We start from the raw sequence: 19,420 nt of genomic DNA on the forward strand, positions 1-19,420 counted from the left end.
TATAGTTATCTATCACAGATAAGTATAAAGTATAGATAACTATACTTTTAAATTCTGTACTTTTAGACATATTTTTAATCTGAGTACCGTACCCTCTTGGTTTTCAAAGACAACTACCAACATTCAATTCATTCGAGCACCAGTCTTCACTTCATTTCATTACTATATACACCATGTTCTTTAAGGTGGGAACATACTGATTTCCCCCGACCCCAGACTGCAGTAGGAAGAGAAATGAAACAAAATATATTTACTAACATTCTATTTACAGATAACTATCAAACAGTTCCCATTTTTATTACAGGCTTCCTATTACATAGTATCATAAATGCCTACTGTGCAGGATGTTTGTCGGGCATCTATACTGATGGTCTCCAAAATCAAACAATACTTCAGATAATGCTGCGGGAGGAGGGAGGGGAGTATGATTCACCAAAAACTGCAGTGAAGAGTAATGGAATATTTTCACCGGTGGTATGTTATAACTAATAGCTTCTTTCTTTCTTTCCTTTTTTTTTTTTTTTTGAGACGGAGTCTCACTCTGTCGCCTAGGCTGGAATGCAGGAATGCAGTGGCGCGATCTCGACTCTGCAACCTCTGCCCCCCGGGTTCAAGTGCTTCTCCTGCCTTAGCCTCCCGAGTAGCTGAGATTACAGGGGCCCGCCACCACGCCCCGCTAATTTTTGTATTTTTAGTAGAGACGGGGGTTTCACCATGTTGGTCAGGCTGGTCTCGAACTCCTGACCTCAAGTGCGCCCACCTCAGCCTCCCAAAGTGCTGGGATTACAGGCATGAGCCACCGCGCCCAGCCAGCTTCTTGGGAGAGGAAGGTACTGCTAAGCAACCATCACGGTAGCAATAAATCCACCAGCTTCGAAGGCCGCAAAGCTAGGAAGATAGGTGGAAAAGCGGAGATGGGGTCCTCCCGCAGCTTCTCTAGAGGTTAGGAGAGAACAAAGTCACTGCTGCACTGTCACTTGAGGGAAAGGGGGAGGGGGCGGATCATCTTGGAAACCCAGCCCCTGGGCTGGAGCAGGCGGGGAGAAGTCAGCGAGGCTGCCTGGGATTAACATTCTCGTTCTCACCCTCTCCCCCCCTTCTAGAAGCTCCCCTCCTCGCTCCAACGCGGCGGCCAGAGTCCCAAATGACCACCCCCTCCAATCTATCACCCGAGAGGTGTAGAGAGAAACCAAAGAAAGAACTGAGTCAGGTGGTTGAGGCAGAGCGGGGACTCCCATGACCTCTCCGTCCTCCCCCAACACCCTCCAGCCTCCCCCGGAACACTATCAAGCCCAGAAGGGTCCGGGGCGGGGGGGAAAGCCCCACACAGGTGTGCTCGCCGGGGAGGGGCGCAATGGCCGGGCCGCCGGCTCCCCAGAGCTCCCGCAGCGCGGCCCCAGCCCGAGCCCCAGCCTCAGCTCCGGCCACGATCCCTGCCCCGGCCCCAGCCCCAGCCCCAGCCCCAGCCCCAGCCCCAACAGAGCAAGGCAGAGCACGCCGAACCCGGCGCCCTGCGGACGCCCAACCCCGACCCGAGGCCCGCCCGCCCTCCCGGCCGGGCCCTGAGTCTAGCCCGCGGGCGCGGCCTAACTGCTCGCCCCGCAGCTTGCCCCGGGGCCCGAGGGTCGCTGTACCTGGGCGGCGGCCTCCAGCTTGCCCTCGAAGGTGAAGTCCAGCAAGTCGGGCTTGAGGCAAAGGCTGTAGTTGATGGGGGAGACATCGGCAGGCAGCCGCTCGAAGGGCCTCTTCTCCGGCATCGCGGCGAGGCCCAGGCTGTGGAGGCGGTGGCGGCGGCGAGAGGAGCGGCTGAAGACGAGAAGGAGGAGGGGAGGAGGCGGAGGGCCGAGGAAGAGCAGGCGGCGAGCGAGGGAGGGGGCGGCAGCTGCCAGCCACATCCACCGAGCGCGGGCGACCGCCGGAGGAGAGCGACCGGGGGAGCCTGGGGGGCGGGGGAGAGACCCAGCCGGAGCGCTAGGGGCTGGGAAGGAGGCGGTGCGGGCGGACTGGCGGGCGGGCTGCCTACGGGGAAGGGGGCGGAGGGGAGGGAAGGGGAGGAGGGCCCGCAAGGAGGGAGGGAGATGGGGAAGTGGTGGCGGCGGCTGCGTGCGCGGCCCCGCCGGCCCGGCGCGCCCCCGTGGAGTGCGCGCGCACGCCGGGGCAGAGGGCGGAGCGGCGAGGACGAGGGCGCCGCCGGCGGGGCGGGAGGGCGTTGGGTTGCCCGCGCGAGCGCAGGGCGGGAGGCGAGCGCTGCACCTGTCGGCGCCGCTCAGGACGGGGGGCGGCCTTCCAGGTGGAAGGAGCCGGGAAGAGCTTGATCAGAGGAAGGAAAGGCATAAGGGGCCCTCGGGAAATTGAAGCCTAGGCAGTTGGTCAGTTCAGCCAGGGTCGCATGCATAAAATACCAGTTACAAGCAAAACCCCAAACTGGATTCTGCCTCCAGGTCAGCGAAAAGCCCTGACTTGAGGCTCTCTGGCCTCAGTTCCTGTTAAGTAGCAAATTCAAAGGATGATTTGAAAGTTTTGTTATAAAACCTTTAATAGCCGGGCGCGGTGTCTCACGCCTGTAATCCCAGCACTTCGGGAGGCCGAGGCGGGCGGATCACGAGGTCAGGAGATCGAGACCATCCTGGCTAACATGGTGAAATCCCGTCTCTACTAAAAGTACAAAAAATTAGCCGGGCGTGGTGGCGGGCGCCTGTAGTCCCAGCTACTCAGGAGGCTGAGGCAGGAGAATGGCGTGAACCCGGGAGGCGGAGCTTGCAGTGAGCCGAAATCGCGCCACTGCACTCCAGTCTGGGCGACAGAGCAAAACTCCGTCTAAAAAAAAAAAAAAAAAACTTTAATAATCTAGGTTACTTCAACCAATGAGATTTGGACTTTTGAGGGAGTGATTTCAAAAACTATATTTTTGTTTCCATGATTTAATGTTTAAAATGGGATGTTTCGGGCGGTCGCGGCGGCTCACGCCTGTAATCCCAGCACTTTGGGAGGCCGAGGCGGGCGGATCACAAGGTTAGGAGTTCAAGACCAGCCTGGCCAATATGGTGAAACCCCGTCTCTACTAAAAATACAAAAAAAAAAAAAAAATAGCCGGGCTTGGTGGCGGGCACCTGTTGTCCCAGCTATTCGGGAGGCTGAGGTAGGAGAATCGCTTGAACCCGGGAGGTGGAGGTTGCAGTGAGCCGAGATTGCGCCACTGCACTCCAGCCTGGGCGACAGAGTGAGACTCTGTCTCAGAAAAAAATAAATAAATAAATAATAAAATAAAATGGGATGTTTCACCTTTTCCCCATTTTCATCTTTGTTTCTTTTTAAACTAAAAGATCCTTCAGCAATCATGGCCTCTTTAATGGTGAACTATCTGTGGCTCTCTCAGTTCCGCAGATACCTTGCAAATTGAGGAGGTATATATATAAATGCATATATATATATATATAAATGCATATATATATATATATATATAATGTAACTGAAATTATCTTTAAAAAGGGGGGCCAGGGCCAGGTACGGTGGCTCACACCTGTAATCCCAGCACTTTGGGAGGCTGAGGCAGGTGGATCACGAGGTCAGGAGTTCGAGACCAGCCTGGCCAATATGGTGAAACCCTATCTCTACTAAAAATACAAAAATTAGCCTGGCATAGTGTCATGTGCCTGTAGTCCCAGCTACTATGGAGGCTGAGGCAGGAGAATCGCTTGAACCCGGGAGGCGGAGGTTGCAGCGAGCCAAGATCACGCCACTACACTCCAGCCTGGGCGACAACGAGACTCTGTCTCAAAAAAAAAAAAAAAAAGTGGGCCCAGGTGTGGTGACGTGTGCCTATGATCCCAGCTACTCGGGAGGCTGAGACGGGAGGATCACTTGAGCCCAGGAGGTGGATGGAGGCTGCAGTGAGCTGTAATGGTGCCACTGCACTCCAGATGACAGAGTGAGGCCCTGTCTCTAAAAAAATAAAAATGAAATAACAATTTTAAAAATGTTCTTTAAAGTGTCAAAGGCAAGGAGATTTATCCATAATCTTCATATTTCTTTATAGAAATTTCTCAGATAGAACCCTGTAATTTCCAAAACTGAATGTAGTATGTTGTAATGGACCAGTACTGTCCAGCAGTAACATACTGTGAACCACTAGGTAGTATTAAATCTTATAGTAGCCACATCACAAAAAAGTAAAAAGGAAACAAATGAAAACACATCTTATTTAACCCAACATATCCAAAATATTATCATTTCAACATGTAATCAATATAAAAAATATTAATGAGGCCGGGCACAGTGGCTCACGCCTATAATCCCAGCATTTTGGGAGGCCAAGGCAGGTGAACAACCTGAGGTCAGGAGTTCAAGACCAGCCTGACCAACATGGTGAAATCCCGTCTCTACTAAAAATACAAAAATTAGCCAGGCATGGTGGCGCATGCCTGTAATCCTAGCCAGCTACTCTGGAGGCTGAGGCAGAAGAATCACTTGAACCCAGAAGGTGGAGGTTGCAGTGAGCTGAGATCACAGCACTGCACTTCAGCCTGGGCAAAAAGAGCAAAACTCCATCTCAAAAAAAAAAAAAAAATTAATGAGATATTTTACTTATTTTGTTCACACCAACTTTGAAACCCAGCGTGTATTTTACATTTATAGCACATCTAAATTCTGACTATCCACATTTCACGTGATCAGTAGTCACGTGTGGTTAGTGGCTCTTGTACTGGGCAGCACAGTTTTGGACTCTGGGCCTGGCCTCTTAGCCTCTGAATCCTACATACTTTTCAGAAAGGCAGATTGAAAAGCTGCAATCCTTTCAAACTAAGGTGTGAGATGGGGCCTTTTCTTATATATATGTAGTTCTATGACCACTTGCTGGTCAGAGAAATAATAATTTAAATAACATATAATAATTTTTTTTTTTTTTTGAGCTGGAGTCTCCTCTGTCACCCAGGCTGGAGTGCAGTGGCGTGATCTAAGCTCACTGCAACCTCCACCTCATGGGTTCAAGCAATTCTCCTGCCCCAGCCTCCTCAGTAGCTAGGATTACAGGCGTCCACCACCATGCCCGACTAATTTTTGTATTTTTAGTACAGATGGAGTTTCACCATGTTAGCCAGGCTGGTCTCAAACTCCTGACCTCAGGTGATCTGCCCACCTAGGCCTCCCAAAGGGCTGAGATTACAGACATGAACCACCGTGCCCAGCCCATATAATAATTTAATTAACTGTAATTGAATGTTTATCGAGTGCTTACTAAACACTTTTTTTTTTTTTTTGAGATGGAGTTTTGCTCTTGTTGCCCAGGCTGGATTGCAATGGCATGATATTGGCTCCTGCAACCTCTGCCCCCCGGGTTCAAGCGACTCTCCTGCCCCAGCCTCCTAAGTAGCTGGGATTATAGGTGCCCGCCACCATGCCCGGCTAATTTTTATATTTTTAGTTTTATTTGTTTGTTTGTTTTGTTTTGTTTTTCTTGTTTATTTTTTCTTTTTTTCTTTTTATTTCTTTTTCTTTTTTTAATTTTTGTATTTTTAGTAGAGACTGGGTTTCACCATGTTGGCCAGGCTGGTCTCAAACTCCTGACTTCAGGTGATCCACCTGCCTAGGCCTCCGTAAGGGCTGGGATTACAGGCATGAACCACCACACCCAGCCCATATAATAATAATTTAATTAACTGTAATCGAATGTTTATCGAGTGCTTACTAAACATTTTTTTTCTTTTGCTTTGGGTTTTTTTTGAGATGGAGTTTCGCTCTTGTTGCCCAGGCTGGAGTGCAATGGTGTGAGCTCGGCTCACTGCAACCTCCACCTCCTGGGTTCAAGCAATTCTCCTGCCTCAGCCACCCAAGTAGCTGGGATTACAGGTGCCCACCACCACACCCGGTTAATTTTTTTGTATTTTTAGTAGAGATGGGATTTCACCATGTTGGCCAGGCTGGTCTCGAACTCCTGTCCTCAAGTGATCCGCCCACCTCGGCCTCCGAAAGTGCTGGGATTACAAGTGTGAGCCACTATGCCCGGCCAACACTTCTCATATATTAATTCATTTAATTATTCTCAACAACTCTGTGAGGCAGACACCATTATCCCCATTTCACATTTGAGGAAACAGGCACACAGAAATTCAAGGACTTGCCTAAGGTCATACACTAATAATTGGCAGAGCCACAGTTAGGACCTAGGCATTTTTTTTTCTCTCCTGAGAATCTTGCAGCAGATTCCCTGTTGTTCTACCTCTCCTGTTTTGTTTTGTTTTTGAGACAGAGTCTCGCTCTGCCGCCCAGGCTGGAGTGCAGTGGCGCGATCTCAGCTCACTGCAAGCTCCGCCTCCCAGGTTCAAGCCATTCTCCTTCCTCAGCCTCGCGAGTAGCTGGGACTACAGGCACCCCCCACCAAGCCCAGCTAATTTTTCGTATTTTTAGTAGAGACAGGGTTTCACCGTGTTAGCCAGGATGGTCTCGATCTCCTGACATCGTGATCCGCCCGCCTCGGCCTCCCAGAGTGCTGGGATTACAGGCGTGAGCCACCGCGCCTGGCCCTAACTCTCCAGTTTTATTTTATTATGGTTCGTCTGTTTCTCAGCTTCTCAAAATGTTATTTTCATTATGTCTGTTAAAGCAAATTTCATTCATAACCATTTAAGGCTCTCCATGAACTGTCCTTATCATTTTCCCAGACTTGTTTTTTCTTATCCTTTAACATATATTCTCCAGTCTTAACAAGCTAACCAGTTTAATGCTTGGCCCTTACAGCTTGCTCATTCTTCTCTTCTCTACCATTGCTCAGGCATTATTGCTGGAATGACCTCCTCATCTTTTTCGGCAAACCGGGGCCCCTCCCTTCCTTCAACACTCACCTTTTCCAGAAAGTCCTCATTGACTAACTCCACCCAACTCTCTTTTCCCATCAGTTCACAAGTACTGGCTTTTGCTGATTTATTTGTACTTGTTCTGACTGTTACTCTGTAATTATGTTGTTGTTTTTGTTTTATTCTGGGTTTTTTTTGAGATGGAGTTTTGCTTTTGTTGCCCAGGCTGGAGTGCAATGGCACCATCTCGGCTCACTGCAACCTCCGCCTCCTGGGTTCAAGCGATTCTCCTGCCTCAGCCTCCTGAGTAGCTGGAATTACAGGCATGCGCCACCATGTCTGGCTCATTTTTTGTATTTTTAGTAGAGATGGGGTTTCTCCATGTTGGTCAGGCTGATCTCAAACTCCCGACCTCAGGTGATCTGCCCGCTTCGGCCTCCCAAAGTGCTAGGATTACAGGTGTGAGCCACCGCGCCTGGCCTATAATTGTGTTTAAATTTATTTTATATGTGTATCTTTGCAAGATGTACTACTAGTAAGAGCTTGTTTCCTAATTCCTTTATTATTCTCAGTACTGGACCCTGCACAAAGTACATCTCAATTATTATTGAGCTGACTAACCAATTAACCAAGAGACAATATTTTACCCAGTCTGTAGCCTTTCCTGTATGTACAAGATGTGTGCCCCATAGAGAAACTACGTGAACCTAAGACTGGAGGCAACTTTCTTTTATAAAATCACAGAAAAGATTAAAAACAAAACACCAGGCTAGGCACCATGCCTCACGCCTGTAATCCCAGCACTATGGGAGGCCAAGGTGGGCGGCTCACCTGAGGTTGGGAGTTCAAGACCAGCCTGACCAACATGGAGAAACCCCATCTCTACTAAAAATACAAAATTAGCTGGGCGTGGTGTTGCATGCCTGTAATCCCAGCTACTCGGGAGGCTGAGGCAGGAGAATCGCTTGAACCCAGGAGGCAGAGGTTGCAGTGAGCCAAGATCACGCCATTGCATTCCAGCCTGGGCAACAAGAGTGAAAGTCCATCTCAAACAAAAACAAAAACAAAAACAAAACAAAACACTAGGGCCACAGACTTCATGGCAGCAGTAATTTTTGATCCTGCTGAGGAGAAAGAAGAGAACCTTACTTGGCCCCATCCTTGGTCCCATGATCCAAGAGATTCCAATGCAGCAAGTCAAGAATAAACCCACACTTAGAACTTGGGCTAGAGGAATGGAAGGTAACACACAGTTCCCTTAAATATGACTGGATGACCACCTAACATATGCTCCGTACAGGCTTCTCTGAAATAACAGAAATTAGAACACAAGGGCCCTTGGAAATTCATTTCTCTCCATGGTGCTTCAGAAGGAATGGGAAAGTCAGTAATGTCCCAAGATCCTTAGCCCTACTTTTAACAGGTTTCTAGGCTTCTCTGTTTACCACACCTTTGAAAATCTGCAAATGAAAAACCTATGGAAGTCCATATATATCAATAAAAAGTTAACAAAGATTTGGGAGACTGAGGCAGGAGGATGACTTGAGGCCAAGAGTTCAAGACCACTCTGGGCATCATAGTGAGACTCCCATCTCTACAAAAAAAAAAAAAAAAAAAAAATTGGCCAGGCGCTGTGGCTCACGCCTGTAATCCCAGCACTTTGGGAGGCCGAGGCAGGCGGATCACGAGGTCAGGAGATCGAGACCATCCTGGCCAACACAGTGAAACCCCGTCTCTACTAAAAATACAAAAAAAAAAAAAAAAATTAGCCAGGCGTAGTGGCAGGTGCCTGTAGTCCCAGCTACTCGGGAGGCTGAGGCAGGAGAATGGTGTGAACCCGGGAGGTGGAGCTTGCAGTGAGCCGAGATCGCGCCACCGCACTCCAGCCTGCGCAGCAGAGCAAGACTCCGTCTCAAAAAAAAAAAAAAATGTTTTTAATTAGCTGAGTGTGATGGCCTATGCCTGTAGTCCTAGCTACTTGGGAGGCTAAAGTGGGAGGATTCCTTGAATCCAGGAGTTTGAGGCTGCAGTAAGCTATGACTGCATCACTGCAGTCCAGCCTGGGCAACAGAGTGAAATCCTGTCTCTGTTTGTTTTGGTTTGTTTTGTTTTTTTTTTTTTTGAGACAAAGTTTTGCTCTTGTTGCCCGGGCTGGAGTACAGTGGCACAATCTTGGCTCACTGCAACCTCCGCCTCCCGGGGGTTCAAGCAATTTTCCTGCCTCAGCCTCCCAAGTAGCTGGGATTACAGGTGCCTGCCACAACGCCCAGCTAATTTTTTGTATTTTTAGTAGAGAGGGGGTTTCACCATGTTGGCCAGGCTGGTCTCAAACTCCTAACCTCAGGTGATCCACCCGCCTCAGCCTCACAAAGTGCAGGGATTACAGTAATGAGCCACTGCGCCCGGCCGAAATCCTGTCTCTTAAAAAAAAAAAAAAAAGTTTAAGAAAGAAAAGAAAGGAAAAAAAAAATCAGTCATTCTAGCCAGAGCCACTATTGTTTTCAGTTTTCAAGTACTAGCCTGACAAATATGAGGACACAAAAAGAAATAGTTTCAATATCATCACTGACTTTATGACCTAAAACAAGTCCTAGCAATTCTCTGCCTCAGTTTCCCCATCTGTAAAGCAGATGTGGGCATAATGCACGCTTATCTCAAAGAAAAGTATGATTTCTCCAGTGGTTTGAGAATTTCTTAAAAAGCCTATTATTGGGCCGGGCATGGTGGTTCATGCTTGTAATCCCAGCACTTTGGGAGGCCGAGGCAGGCAGATCACTTGAGGTCAGGAGTTCAAGACTAGCCTGGCGAACATGGTGAAACCCCGTTTCTACTAGAAATGCAAAAAAATTTGCCGGGTGTGGTGGTGGGTGCCTGTAATCACAGCTACTTGGGAGGCTGAGGCAGGATAATTGCTTGAACCTAGGAGGTGCAGTTTGCAGTGAGTCAAGATCACGCCATTGCACTCCAGCCTGGATGACAAAACGAGACCCTGTCTCAAAAAAAAAAAACAAAAAAAAGCCTATTATTTTCTTAATGTGAGAATGGTCTTTGTAGCAGGACTAGTAAAAAGTTGAAGTAAAATTATAGAGAGCAAATGTAAGTCATCGAAAGAAGTATTTCAGAGCAAAGATAAGGTAAAGGAATTGGATTAGGGAGGCAAAATATTCAGGCAGGAAGGAGAGAAACCCCAGCTATGGAACACAGAAAGAGAAAGATGTGGAGCGTTTGAGAGAACCATTACAAAACCACCAAGTTAGATCAAAACAAAGCATTACAGTTACTGTTTAGCCTCTCTGACTTACAAATTATGGCCTTCAATGTCAATTTCAAGCATACAAATTATAACTCAAATTCCACTAATATGTGTCTTACCTGCGGAATATGATGAAGGGGTTCCAAAGGCCAGGAACACAAAAACTTGGAGAGCAATCCATGGAAAATGATGCCATGAGGTCCCAGCCTTGACTCTTCCATAACTTAAAATGGCTGTTGAAATGACAGTTGGAAATGTGAGTAGATGGAGTGCTGCCTACCCATCCTGTGTTCTTCATGAAAGGAAAGTAGATTAATTTCACATGCTTTAAAATTTTGCCATACTGATGGATAACTTAATTTGTCATAATAATATGTGAGCTATAGATTGGATAGATTGATGGATAGATACATAGTTTTATTTATTTGGGGATAGCAATATGACATTATGCACATAAAAATGTGGCCAAAGGAAGGTCCTATCTGGTCATAAAGAGTTTTATTTCTCTTGGTATCTTTCCATCAGGAAGTTGAAAAAGTCATACATCTCCACCTTTCTCACTTCCTTTCTAGCCCTCCTCTTTTTTTTTTTTTTTTTTTCAGTACTTCTGCTTCCCTTTTCACAACTACTTCTGCAGGTCTGTTTACCAATCCCAAGGGAGTGACAACTACAAGAGCAAACCTAACCCCTTTGTTGATGATCTTCAAACTGAGATGACCTGTTTGGCTGTGACCTGTTTGGTTGTAAAGGGTTAGCCACCAGGGCTTTGCAGAATGTAAGTTAGGGAGCCAACTTATATGATAGGGTGAAGCCAATACCCTCTGCTGCAAAGACTGCATATGTCTATGTCTGATGCGTGGGCCTCTGGAATGCTACTATAACATTTCTCCTGAAATCCCAAGTCTTTTTTTTTTCTTTTTTTGAGACGGAGTCTCTCTCTGTCGCAGTGGTGCGATCTTGGCTCGCTGCAACCTCCACCTCCCGGGTTCCAGCAATTCTCCTGCCACAGCCTCCCGAGTTGCTGGGACTACAGGCGCATGCCACCACACCCGGCTTTTTTTTATTAGTAGTAGAGACGGGGTTTCACCATGTTGTGCAGGCTGATCTCAAATTCCTGACCTCAGGTGATCCACCCGCCTCGGCCTCCCAAAGTGCTGAGATTACAAGTGTGAGCCACCGCGCCCGGCGAAATCCCAAGTTTTTAAAGGTTACAGTGCTCTGGAGCTGGCATGCTGGAATTGAGTTTGCAATGATGTTTGCCTTGACGTCAAATCCAAAAAAATCAGTGCGAGCTCAGGTTGAACCAGACCAGTGGGGTAGCCAAGAGGATTAGAAGTCGCAGCTTGGCAAGTCAGGGGGCCTCAGTTTCTCCACCCTTGGCTCTATTTCTGTTTGCTTCTTAAATCCTTGACAAGAAGAATTGACATCAGAATAGTCCTCACCCAATGTGCTATCCAAGGCCTAGCAAAGAGAATAAGCTTAACCCAGGTTAAGGGTGGGGTGAAGAGAAGAGACTCAAGGCATTAAGGCCTACTAATCTGGCAGAATCACATCTCATGGGGCGTGATTTTATGACAGCAATTTGCCTTGGAGTCTTAGCCACATAAATAACTAAGGATAAGAATCTTCTGCTGCCAGCCTCCCTACAGTTTGAGAGAGCAATTTGCCTTGGAGTCTTAGCCACATAAATAACTAAGGATAAGAATCTTCTGCTGCCAGCCTCCCTACAGTTTGCATAGGAGTCAAGATTAATAAATACTTAAAAAGTGTAAGGGGAGCTAAAAATTGGCTTGTGACCTGCTTATTCATAGGACTGAACCAAAAGTCATAGTGTCCCCAGTAAACAAATAATGCTAGAGATAAAGAGAAACCGTAAGGTAAGCATCTAAGATCCTTTCATTTTCAGATATACGTGCTTTAGAAAAATTGTCTTGGCATGGAGACTAGCCTTTGGGATCTAGTGCCTTTAAAAAAAATCTGATGGTAACATCTCTATTTTGGTAAATTGATTCAAGAAAAAGGCAAAGAGACAAAAAGCAATTCAAACTGCTCATACTCTTTAGCCCTGGGAAGCCTGCACCGGCAGGTTTCTGGATATGGTCTATTTTAGTTCAAAGTGCAATCACACTGTATAAAATATAAAGTCACTATGAATGAGGCATAGCACAAATACCCTAGGGACCTGACATCAGGAATTAGGGCAGGTCACAAAAGAAAAAGACAAAACTCAGAGCTTCAGTCTTGTTGCCCAGGCTGGAGTGCAATGGTGCAATCTCGGCTCACTGCAAACTCTGCCTCCTGGGTTCAAGCGATTCTCCTGCCTCAGTCTCCCAAGTAGCTGAGATTACAGGCATGTGCCACCACGCCTGGCTAATTTTGTATTTTTAGTAGAGATGAGGTTTCTCCATGTTGGTCAGACTGGTCTCGAACTCCCATCCTCAGGTGATCCGCACCCCCTCGGCCTCCCAAAGTGCTGAGATTATAGGCGTGAGCCGCTGTGCCTGGCCAAGACAAAATTCTTTAGGCAAAAAGGCACAATTTAAACCATTCGAGAAAGATTTATATTCCTGTTGCCCCAAACCTACATTAGCTGTTAAGTGGAGGCCACAGTTTTAGCAACTCTACATCAGGAAACCCTGAACTCTTGTTGTGCCCTATCCCAATGTGTCTCAGTGCCAAGAGATGCCAAACGATGTCATCTTTGTTTAGCTCTATGTACTTTTGCTAAAGTGATTCATTACTGTCTTATCTCAGTGTAAGAGGATATCAGTAGATGCAGGAGAGGGTGACAGAATCAAAGGAGTGGAGGAGGTGGAAGAAGAGAAAAAGGCGTCACTATTTTACAGAAAAAGTGCCATTATTGGTGTCTGACAAGGTAAATCGTTTCCTTTAGTTTATAAGCCCTGCCTCCTTTTATTTTTTCCAGAAATTAGAACACTAGTTCTATCCAGGTTTGGTTCAGACTTGAATTGTACAAGTCGCAGTTCTTAGAGCTGATACCAGGGTCCCATTCTGTCACCCAGGCTGGAGTGTGGCGATGTGATCTCAGCTCACTGCAACATCTGCCTCCCAGGCTCAATGATCCTTTACCTCAGCTTCCCAGGTAGCTGGGACTACAGGCATGCACCACTAGGTCCGCTAGGTCCGTCTAGTTTGTGTGGAGTTTTTTGGTAGAGATGGGATTTCACCATATTGCACAGGCTGGTCTCAAACTCCTGGTTCAAGCGATCCTCCCGCCTCCCCAAAGTACTGGGATTATAGATGTGAGCCACTGTGTCTTCCCTAAAATGGTAAAATCTTTAAGACCCTTGTTTTCCCTAATTTTTCCTCCCCTTCATGGTAAAGAAGTCCAGTATGCTATGTTACTAACGCTAGGATTCATAACTTACATTTTAAGGATAGCCAAAGTAAGTTGAAAATTACTTCCTATTGTTTTGTTCTTTATAATTGTTTTAGGGGGCTTCAAATACAAGGGGTCAAAAACTGATGTAGGACAAAGATAGATGCAGTCATTGCCCAGAGTTAACTGCAAAGCAATGACTAAAAGCCACGATGAGAAGAATTTCTGACTCCCAGGCCTCGCAATGACTAAAAGCCATGATGAGAAGAATTTCTGACTCCCAGGCCTCTCTTCTTTCTGAATATCCTAGCAGTCCTAGATAACTGTCAGAGGACAAGTGTTGAAATGTGTTGACGAGTGTTGACAAGGAGGACCACACATACCCTAGATTTTCCAGGACAGTCCTGATGGCAAATATTCTCCACTGTCATCAGAAGCCATGTAAATAAATGTCCTAGAAATTCCAATATTCTAGCATTTTGGATTAAAGAAAATGGAAGAAGAACTGCATGCCTGGGAGTCAAGGCAAAAAGGGCACATGATAGTTGGTGTCAAGGCCAGGTAACAGGAAGGAGACAGAAAGATCTGATTGCTAGAATAACCAGGCAGCTCAAATGAGGGTAATAGAATCTTGTGCAGCACAGCATCATGATGGTAAAAAAAATGCTCTTTCCATGAGTGCTTAAAGCAGACTGAGAGAAAAGCTGCTGTTTTCAACCCACCTCTGGAGTACTAGTACTCCAGCCTCCATTAGTCAGGCTTCCACCCTGGAGATCTGACATAGTATGACAAGTCCTACAAAGCCAAACAATGAGGTCATCCTTTGTAGGTTACTTCATTGTGGGTGATAACTTCATCAGGAAAAAATATGTTCATTCAGCATTTTTCAAGTCCTCAAACTGCTTTATGAAATCAAGTCTGTTCATTCCTCTCTAGGAAGAGCAAACCTAGCAAGAGAAACAAGTTCTCTAGGTTTATAAATCTATATGGTTAATCCTAGGCTCTTAGCCCCTACTTAAACAAATCCTAACCCTAGAGATCTAAATGAAATATTCTCTTTATTTAGTACGATTAATCTATTACCACTCCGAATAATTGGAAATATATTTAAATGCTTTTCATAGTGTGAGAGACAGAATGGAAATCCATGGAGCAGAAGAAAGGCTCAGTTCTTCTCCTTTTACCATGACTATGATAACTGTAGAATTCCATGTAGTAAACCCTAAGGGCACGTTCTCATCAGCCAGGTTAGAGCCCCTTGTTCTACAGAGTAATGAAAGAGTTAGACCAAGTATCTTTCCCCAGTAATAGGGTGGCCAGATAAAAAAACAGGACACCTAGGTAAATTAGAATTGCAGATAAAATGAATAGTTTTTTAGTGTAAATAGTCTCAACTATTTCATGGGACATGCTTAGACACATGCTTAGACTAAAAATATGTGATAGTTTGCTGGGCGCAGTGGCTCACACCTGTTAATCCCAGCACTCTGGGAGGCCGAGGCGGGCGGATCACGAGGTCAAGGAGATGGAGGCCATCCTGGCTAACACGGTGAAACCCCGTCTCTACTAAAAATACAAAACATTAGCCGGGCGTGGTGGCGGGTGCCTGTAGTCCCAGCTACTCGGGAGGCTGAGGCAGGAGAATGGCAGTGAGACTCTGTCTCAGAAAAAAAAAAAAAAGCAATAGTTACAAGTTAAGTTACTAAATACTAAAAAGTATTCATTGTTTATCTGAAATTCAATTATTATTATTATTTTTTGAGACAGAGTTTCACTCTTGTTGCCCAGGCTGGAGTGCAATGGCGCGATCTCAGCTCACCGCAACCTCCGCCTCCGCCTCCCGGGTTCAAGCGATTCTTCTGCCTCAGCCTCCCGAGTAGCTGGGATTACAGGCATGCGCCATCACGCCTGGCTAATTTTGTATTTTTAGTAGAGACAGGGCTTCCCCATGTTGGTCAAGCTGGTCTCGAACTCCTGACCTCCAGTGATCCACCCGCCTCGGCCTCCTAAAGTGCTGGGTTGTTTTTTTGTTTTGTTTTGTTTTTTGTATTTTTTAGTGGAGACGGGGTTTCACCATGTTAGTCAGGATGGTCTCGATCTCCTGACCTTGTGATCCGCCCACCTCGGCTTCCCAAAGTGCTGAGATTACAAGTTTTCTTTCTTCTTTTTTTTTTTGAGATAAGGCCTCACTCTGTGGTCCAGACTGGAGTGCAGTGGCATGATTACAGCTCACTGAAGCCTTGATCTCCTGGACTCAGGTGATCCTTCCACCTCAGCCTCCCAAATAGCTGGTACTACAGGGATGCACCACAACATTTGGCTATTTTTTTTTTTTTTTGAGACAGAGTCTGGCTCAGCTGCCCAGGCTGGAGTGCAATGGCGCAATCTCGGCTCACTGTAACCACCCTCTCCCGGATTCAAGCGATTCTCCCGTCTCAGCCTCCCGAGTGGCTGGGATTAGAGGCACCCATCATCATGCCCAGCTAATTTTTGTATTTTAGTAGAGACAGGGTTTCGCCAGCCTGGTCTTGAACTCCTGACCTCAGGTGATCCACCTGCCTCAGCCTCCCAAAATGCTAGGATTACAGCTGTGAGCCACCACGCCCAGCCTTTCGGCTAATTTTTGTATCTTCTCTTTTTTAGAGAAGGGACTTTGCCATGTTGGCCAGACTCTTCTCAAACTCTGGGCTCAAATGATCTGCCTACCTCGGCCTCTCAAAGTGCTGGAATTACAAGTGTAAGCCACTGAGCCTGGCCCGAAATTCAAATGCAATTGGGCATGCTGTATTTTTATTTGCTAAATATAGTAACCCTACCAGTACTATGCTTTCAGATTTTTTTTTTTTTTTTTTGAGATGGAGTTTTGCTCTTGTTTCCCAGGCTGGATTGCAACGGCATGATCTCGGCTCACTGCAACCTCCACCTCCTGGGTTCAAGTGACTCTCCTGCCTCAGCCTCCTGAGTAGCTGAGAGTACAGGCGCCCGCCACCACGCCCAGCTATTTTTTTTTTTTTTTTTTGAGACAGAGTCTCACTCTTGTCGCCCAGGCTGGAGTGCAGTGGTGCGATCTCGGCTCACTGCAACCTCCACCTCCCAGGTTCACACCATTCTCCTGCCTCAGCCTCCTGAGTAGCTGGGATTACAGGCACGTGCCACCATACCTGGCTAATTTTTTTTTTTTTTTTTTTTGAGGGGAGGGGGATGGAGTCTCGCTCTGTCGCCCAAGCTGGAGTGGAGTGGCGCAATCTTGGCTCACCGCAAGCTCCGCCTCCTGGGTTCCCGCCATTCTCCCGCCATTCTCCCGCCTCAGCCTCCCGAGTAGTTGGGACTGCAGGTACCGGCCACCACTCACGGCTAATTTTGTGGGGTTTTTTTCTTTTTTGTATTTTTAGTAGAGATGCGGTTTCACTATGTTAGCCAGGATGGTCTCGATCTGCTGACCTCGTGATCTGCCGACCTCGTGATCTGCCCAGGTCGGCCTCCCAAAGTGCTGGGATTACAGGCGTAAGCCACCGCACCAGGCCCATATCTGGCTAGTTTTTGTATTTTTAGTAGAGATGGGGTTTCACCATGTTGTCTAGGCTGGTCTCGAACTCCTAACCTCAGGTGATCCACCCGCCTTAGCCTCCCAAAGTGCTGGGATTACAGGCATGAGCCGTTACACCCGGGGTAAATAGGGATTTTAAAATAGCTTTGTGTGCTGGCAAATATCTTTTTCTGGAGAGTGGAATGACATTCTGTCATGTTTAATTTTTTAGGCTATGAGACCGCTAAAAGGGTTATCTAACTCTCTTCTGCTTTTCTTATTCCCTAGGGTATTCACTTTAGTGGAAAACAGCATAGGTTAATATCAACTGGCTCCATAAAAATCAACTTGTCCCTTTAAATATATCAAATACTTTAAATAGTTTTTCCAATATTAAATATCCATGTTCAGAATATGGTGGTGATTATGCTGTATTTAATAAGAGAAATTACTTTGAGAGTGATGTTGGCAAGATTATGTCAAGTAGCAGCCAAGGCCTGATATACCACACTCTCAAACCAATGATTTTTTATCTTTCTTTCTTTTGCCACTGTTACTATATTAATATACTTTTAGTATTTCCACTCACCTGAAAATGATGCAGGCAGATATTATAAACCTGATTCTGCCACTCCTGCAAATATCAAAGCTTAAACATTTTAATGGGGAGGAAAAAAAAAACACTCTGAAGAATAAATATTCATAGGATTTTAATCCAGAAGTATCCCAACAGGCGCAGTGGCTCATGCCTGTAATCCCAGCACTTTGGGAGGCCGAGGCGGGCAGATCACCTGAGGTCAGGAGTTTGAGACCAGCCTGGCCAACATGGTGAAACCCCCGCCTCTACTAAAAATATGAAAATTAGCTAGGCATTGGCCGGACACGGTGGCTCATGCCTGTAATCCCAGCACTTTGGGAGGCCGAGGCGGGCACATCACGAGGTCAGGAGATGGAGACCATCCTGGCTAACACAGTGAAACCCCGCCTCTACTAAAAATACAAAAATTAGCCTGGTGTGGTGGCAGCCACCTGTAATCCCAGCTACTTGGGAGGCTGAGGCAAGAGAATGACAAACCTGGAAGGTGGAGTTTTCAGTGAGCTGATATCGTGCCACTGCACTCCAGCCTGGGCGACAGAGCAAGACACCGTCTCAAAAAAAAAAAAAAAAAAATTAGCCAGACATGGTCGCAGGTGCCTATAATCTCAGCTACTGGGGAGGCTGAGGCAGGAGAATCTCTTGAACCCAGGAGGTAGAGGTTGCAGTGAGCCAAGATTGCGCCACAGCACTCTATCTTGGGTGACAGAGTGAAACTCCATCTCAAAAAAAAAAAAAAAAAAAGGATCCCAGCCAGGTGCAGTGGCTCGTGCTTGTAATCCCAGCACTTTGGGAGGCCAAGGCGGGCGGATCACGAGGTCAGGAGTTCAAGACCAGCCTGACCAACATGGTGAAACCCTGTCTCTACTAAAAATACAAAAATTAGCCGGGCATGGTGGCGCGTGCCTATAATCCCAGCTACTCAGGAGGCTGAGGCTGAGGCAGGAGAATGGCTTGAAACTGCAAGGCAGAGGTTGCAGTGAGCCGAGATTGCACCGAGCTGAGATTGCACCATTGCACTGCACTCCAGCCTGAGCGACAGAGTGAGACTCTGTCTCGAAAAAAAGGTATCCCAACAGAGTTTCACATTTTACCATAACCCACAGGAGAGAAATCTTTTCCATAATCATTAATAATTTAGTTCTTTAGAAAAATCATTTCCTCTTCATGTGATTTTTCTTGTTTTAGACGTGGTCTCATGATGTTGGCCAGGCTGGCCTCAAACTCCTGGGCTCAAGTGATCCTCCTGCCTCAGCCTCCTGAGTAGTTGGGACTACAGGGATGTGCCATGACTTGTTTATCAAGCAGTTATTGAGTACCTAGTGTGTGCCACTCAGTGGCTTGTAAGTGGCAGAGCCAGTGGCAGAAGCCAGGTTACCTTGACTCAGAACAGGCACTCTTTTCTAATACTTGGTTTTCCCATGATCTCTTTCTGGAACCCCCAGGGCTGATGTAATATAACCCAAAGAATAAACTGGAACAAGACAAAGAAAAATAAAGCTTGAGTTTCCATTTAGGTCTTCCCTGACAGGTGGTACATAACTTAGCCCATTCAAGAGCAGATGAGTTTCCATCACCTGTTTTGTTTAAATATTAAGAACTATTAAAAGACATTATTTTCCCTTGATGGTTATCAAAATCTTCTGGCTTTCCAACAGTGCCACCCAAATCCTTTATCTGTCTAGAACCCCTTGGTGTTTTAGTTTCTTCATCTGTAAAATTAGGTAATGGATTAGATCATCTTCAAAGTTCTTTCTAGCTCTTAAATTATTTTATTCTACTAATTTTCTGTGGAAAAAAATTATTATGCTCAGATCCATCAGCTTTGGCTAATGAGGGCTGCACTCCACAGTTTGAAAAGTTTAGGAAATTCCCGGCCTGGTGTGGTGGCTCATGCTTGTTGTAATCCCCGTAC

The 19,420-nt window shown here is 46.5% G+C and overlaps 1 protein-coding gene across 5 annotated transcripts in view; it reads right to left on the reverse strand.

Annotated features, from left to right (window-relative positions):
* Positions 1-10,277, reverse strand: part of NPEPPS (aminopeptidase puromycin sensitive) — a 101,556-nt gene extending 91,279 nt beyond the window's left edge. For 3 of the 5 annotated variants that reach the window (XR_008680074.2, XM_055387759.2, XM_063706313.1), the window contains exon 1: positions 1,635-2,148. Coding sequence is in view for 4 of the 5 variants with exons in the window: in XM_055387759.2 (XP_055243734.1) it covers positions 1,635-1,895 (261 nt within the window). In the remaining variant the exon portion in view is untranslated. Of the gene's footprint in view, positions 1-1,634; positions 2,149-10,163 lie in introns of those variants that run through there. The other 2 variants (XM_055387760.2, XM_063706312.1) reach the window with 2 other exon arrangements.
* Positions 10,278-19,420: the final 9,143 nt, after the last annotated feature.

This window comes from Gorilla gorilla, chromosome 4 (assembly GCF_029281585.2).
Source record: "Gorilla gorilla gorilla isolate KB3781 chromosome 4, NHGRI_mGorGor1-v2.1_pri, whole genome shotgun sequence".
NCBI classification, from domain to species: domain Eukaryota; kingdom Metazoa; phylum Chordata; class Mammalia; order Primates; family Hominidae; genus Gorilla; species Gorilla gorilla.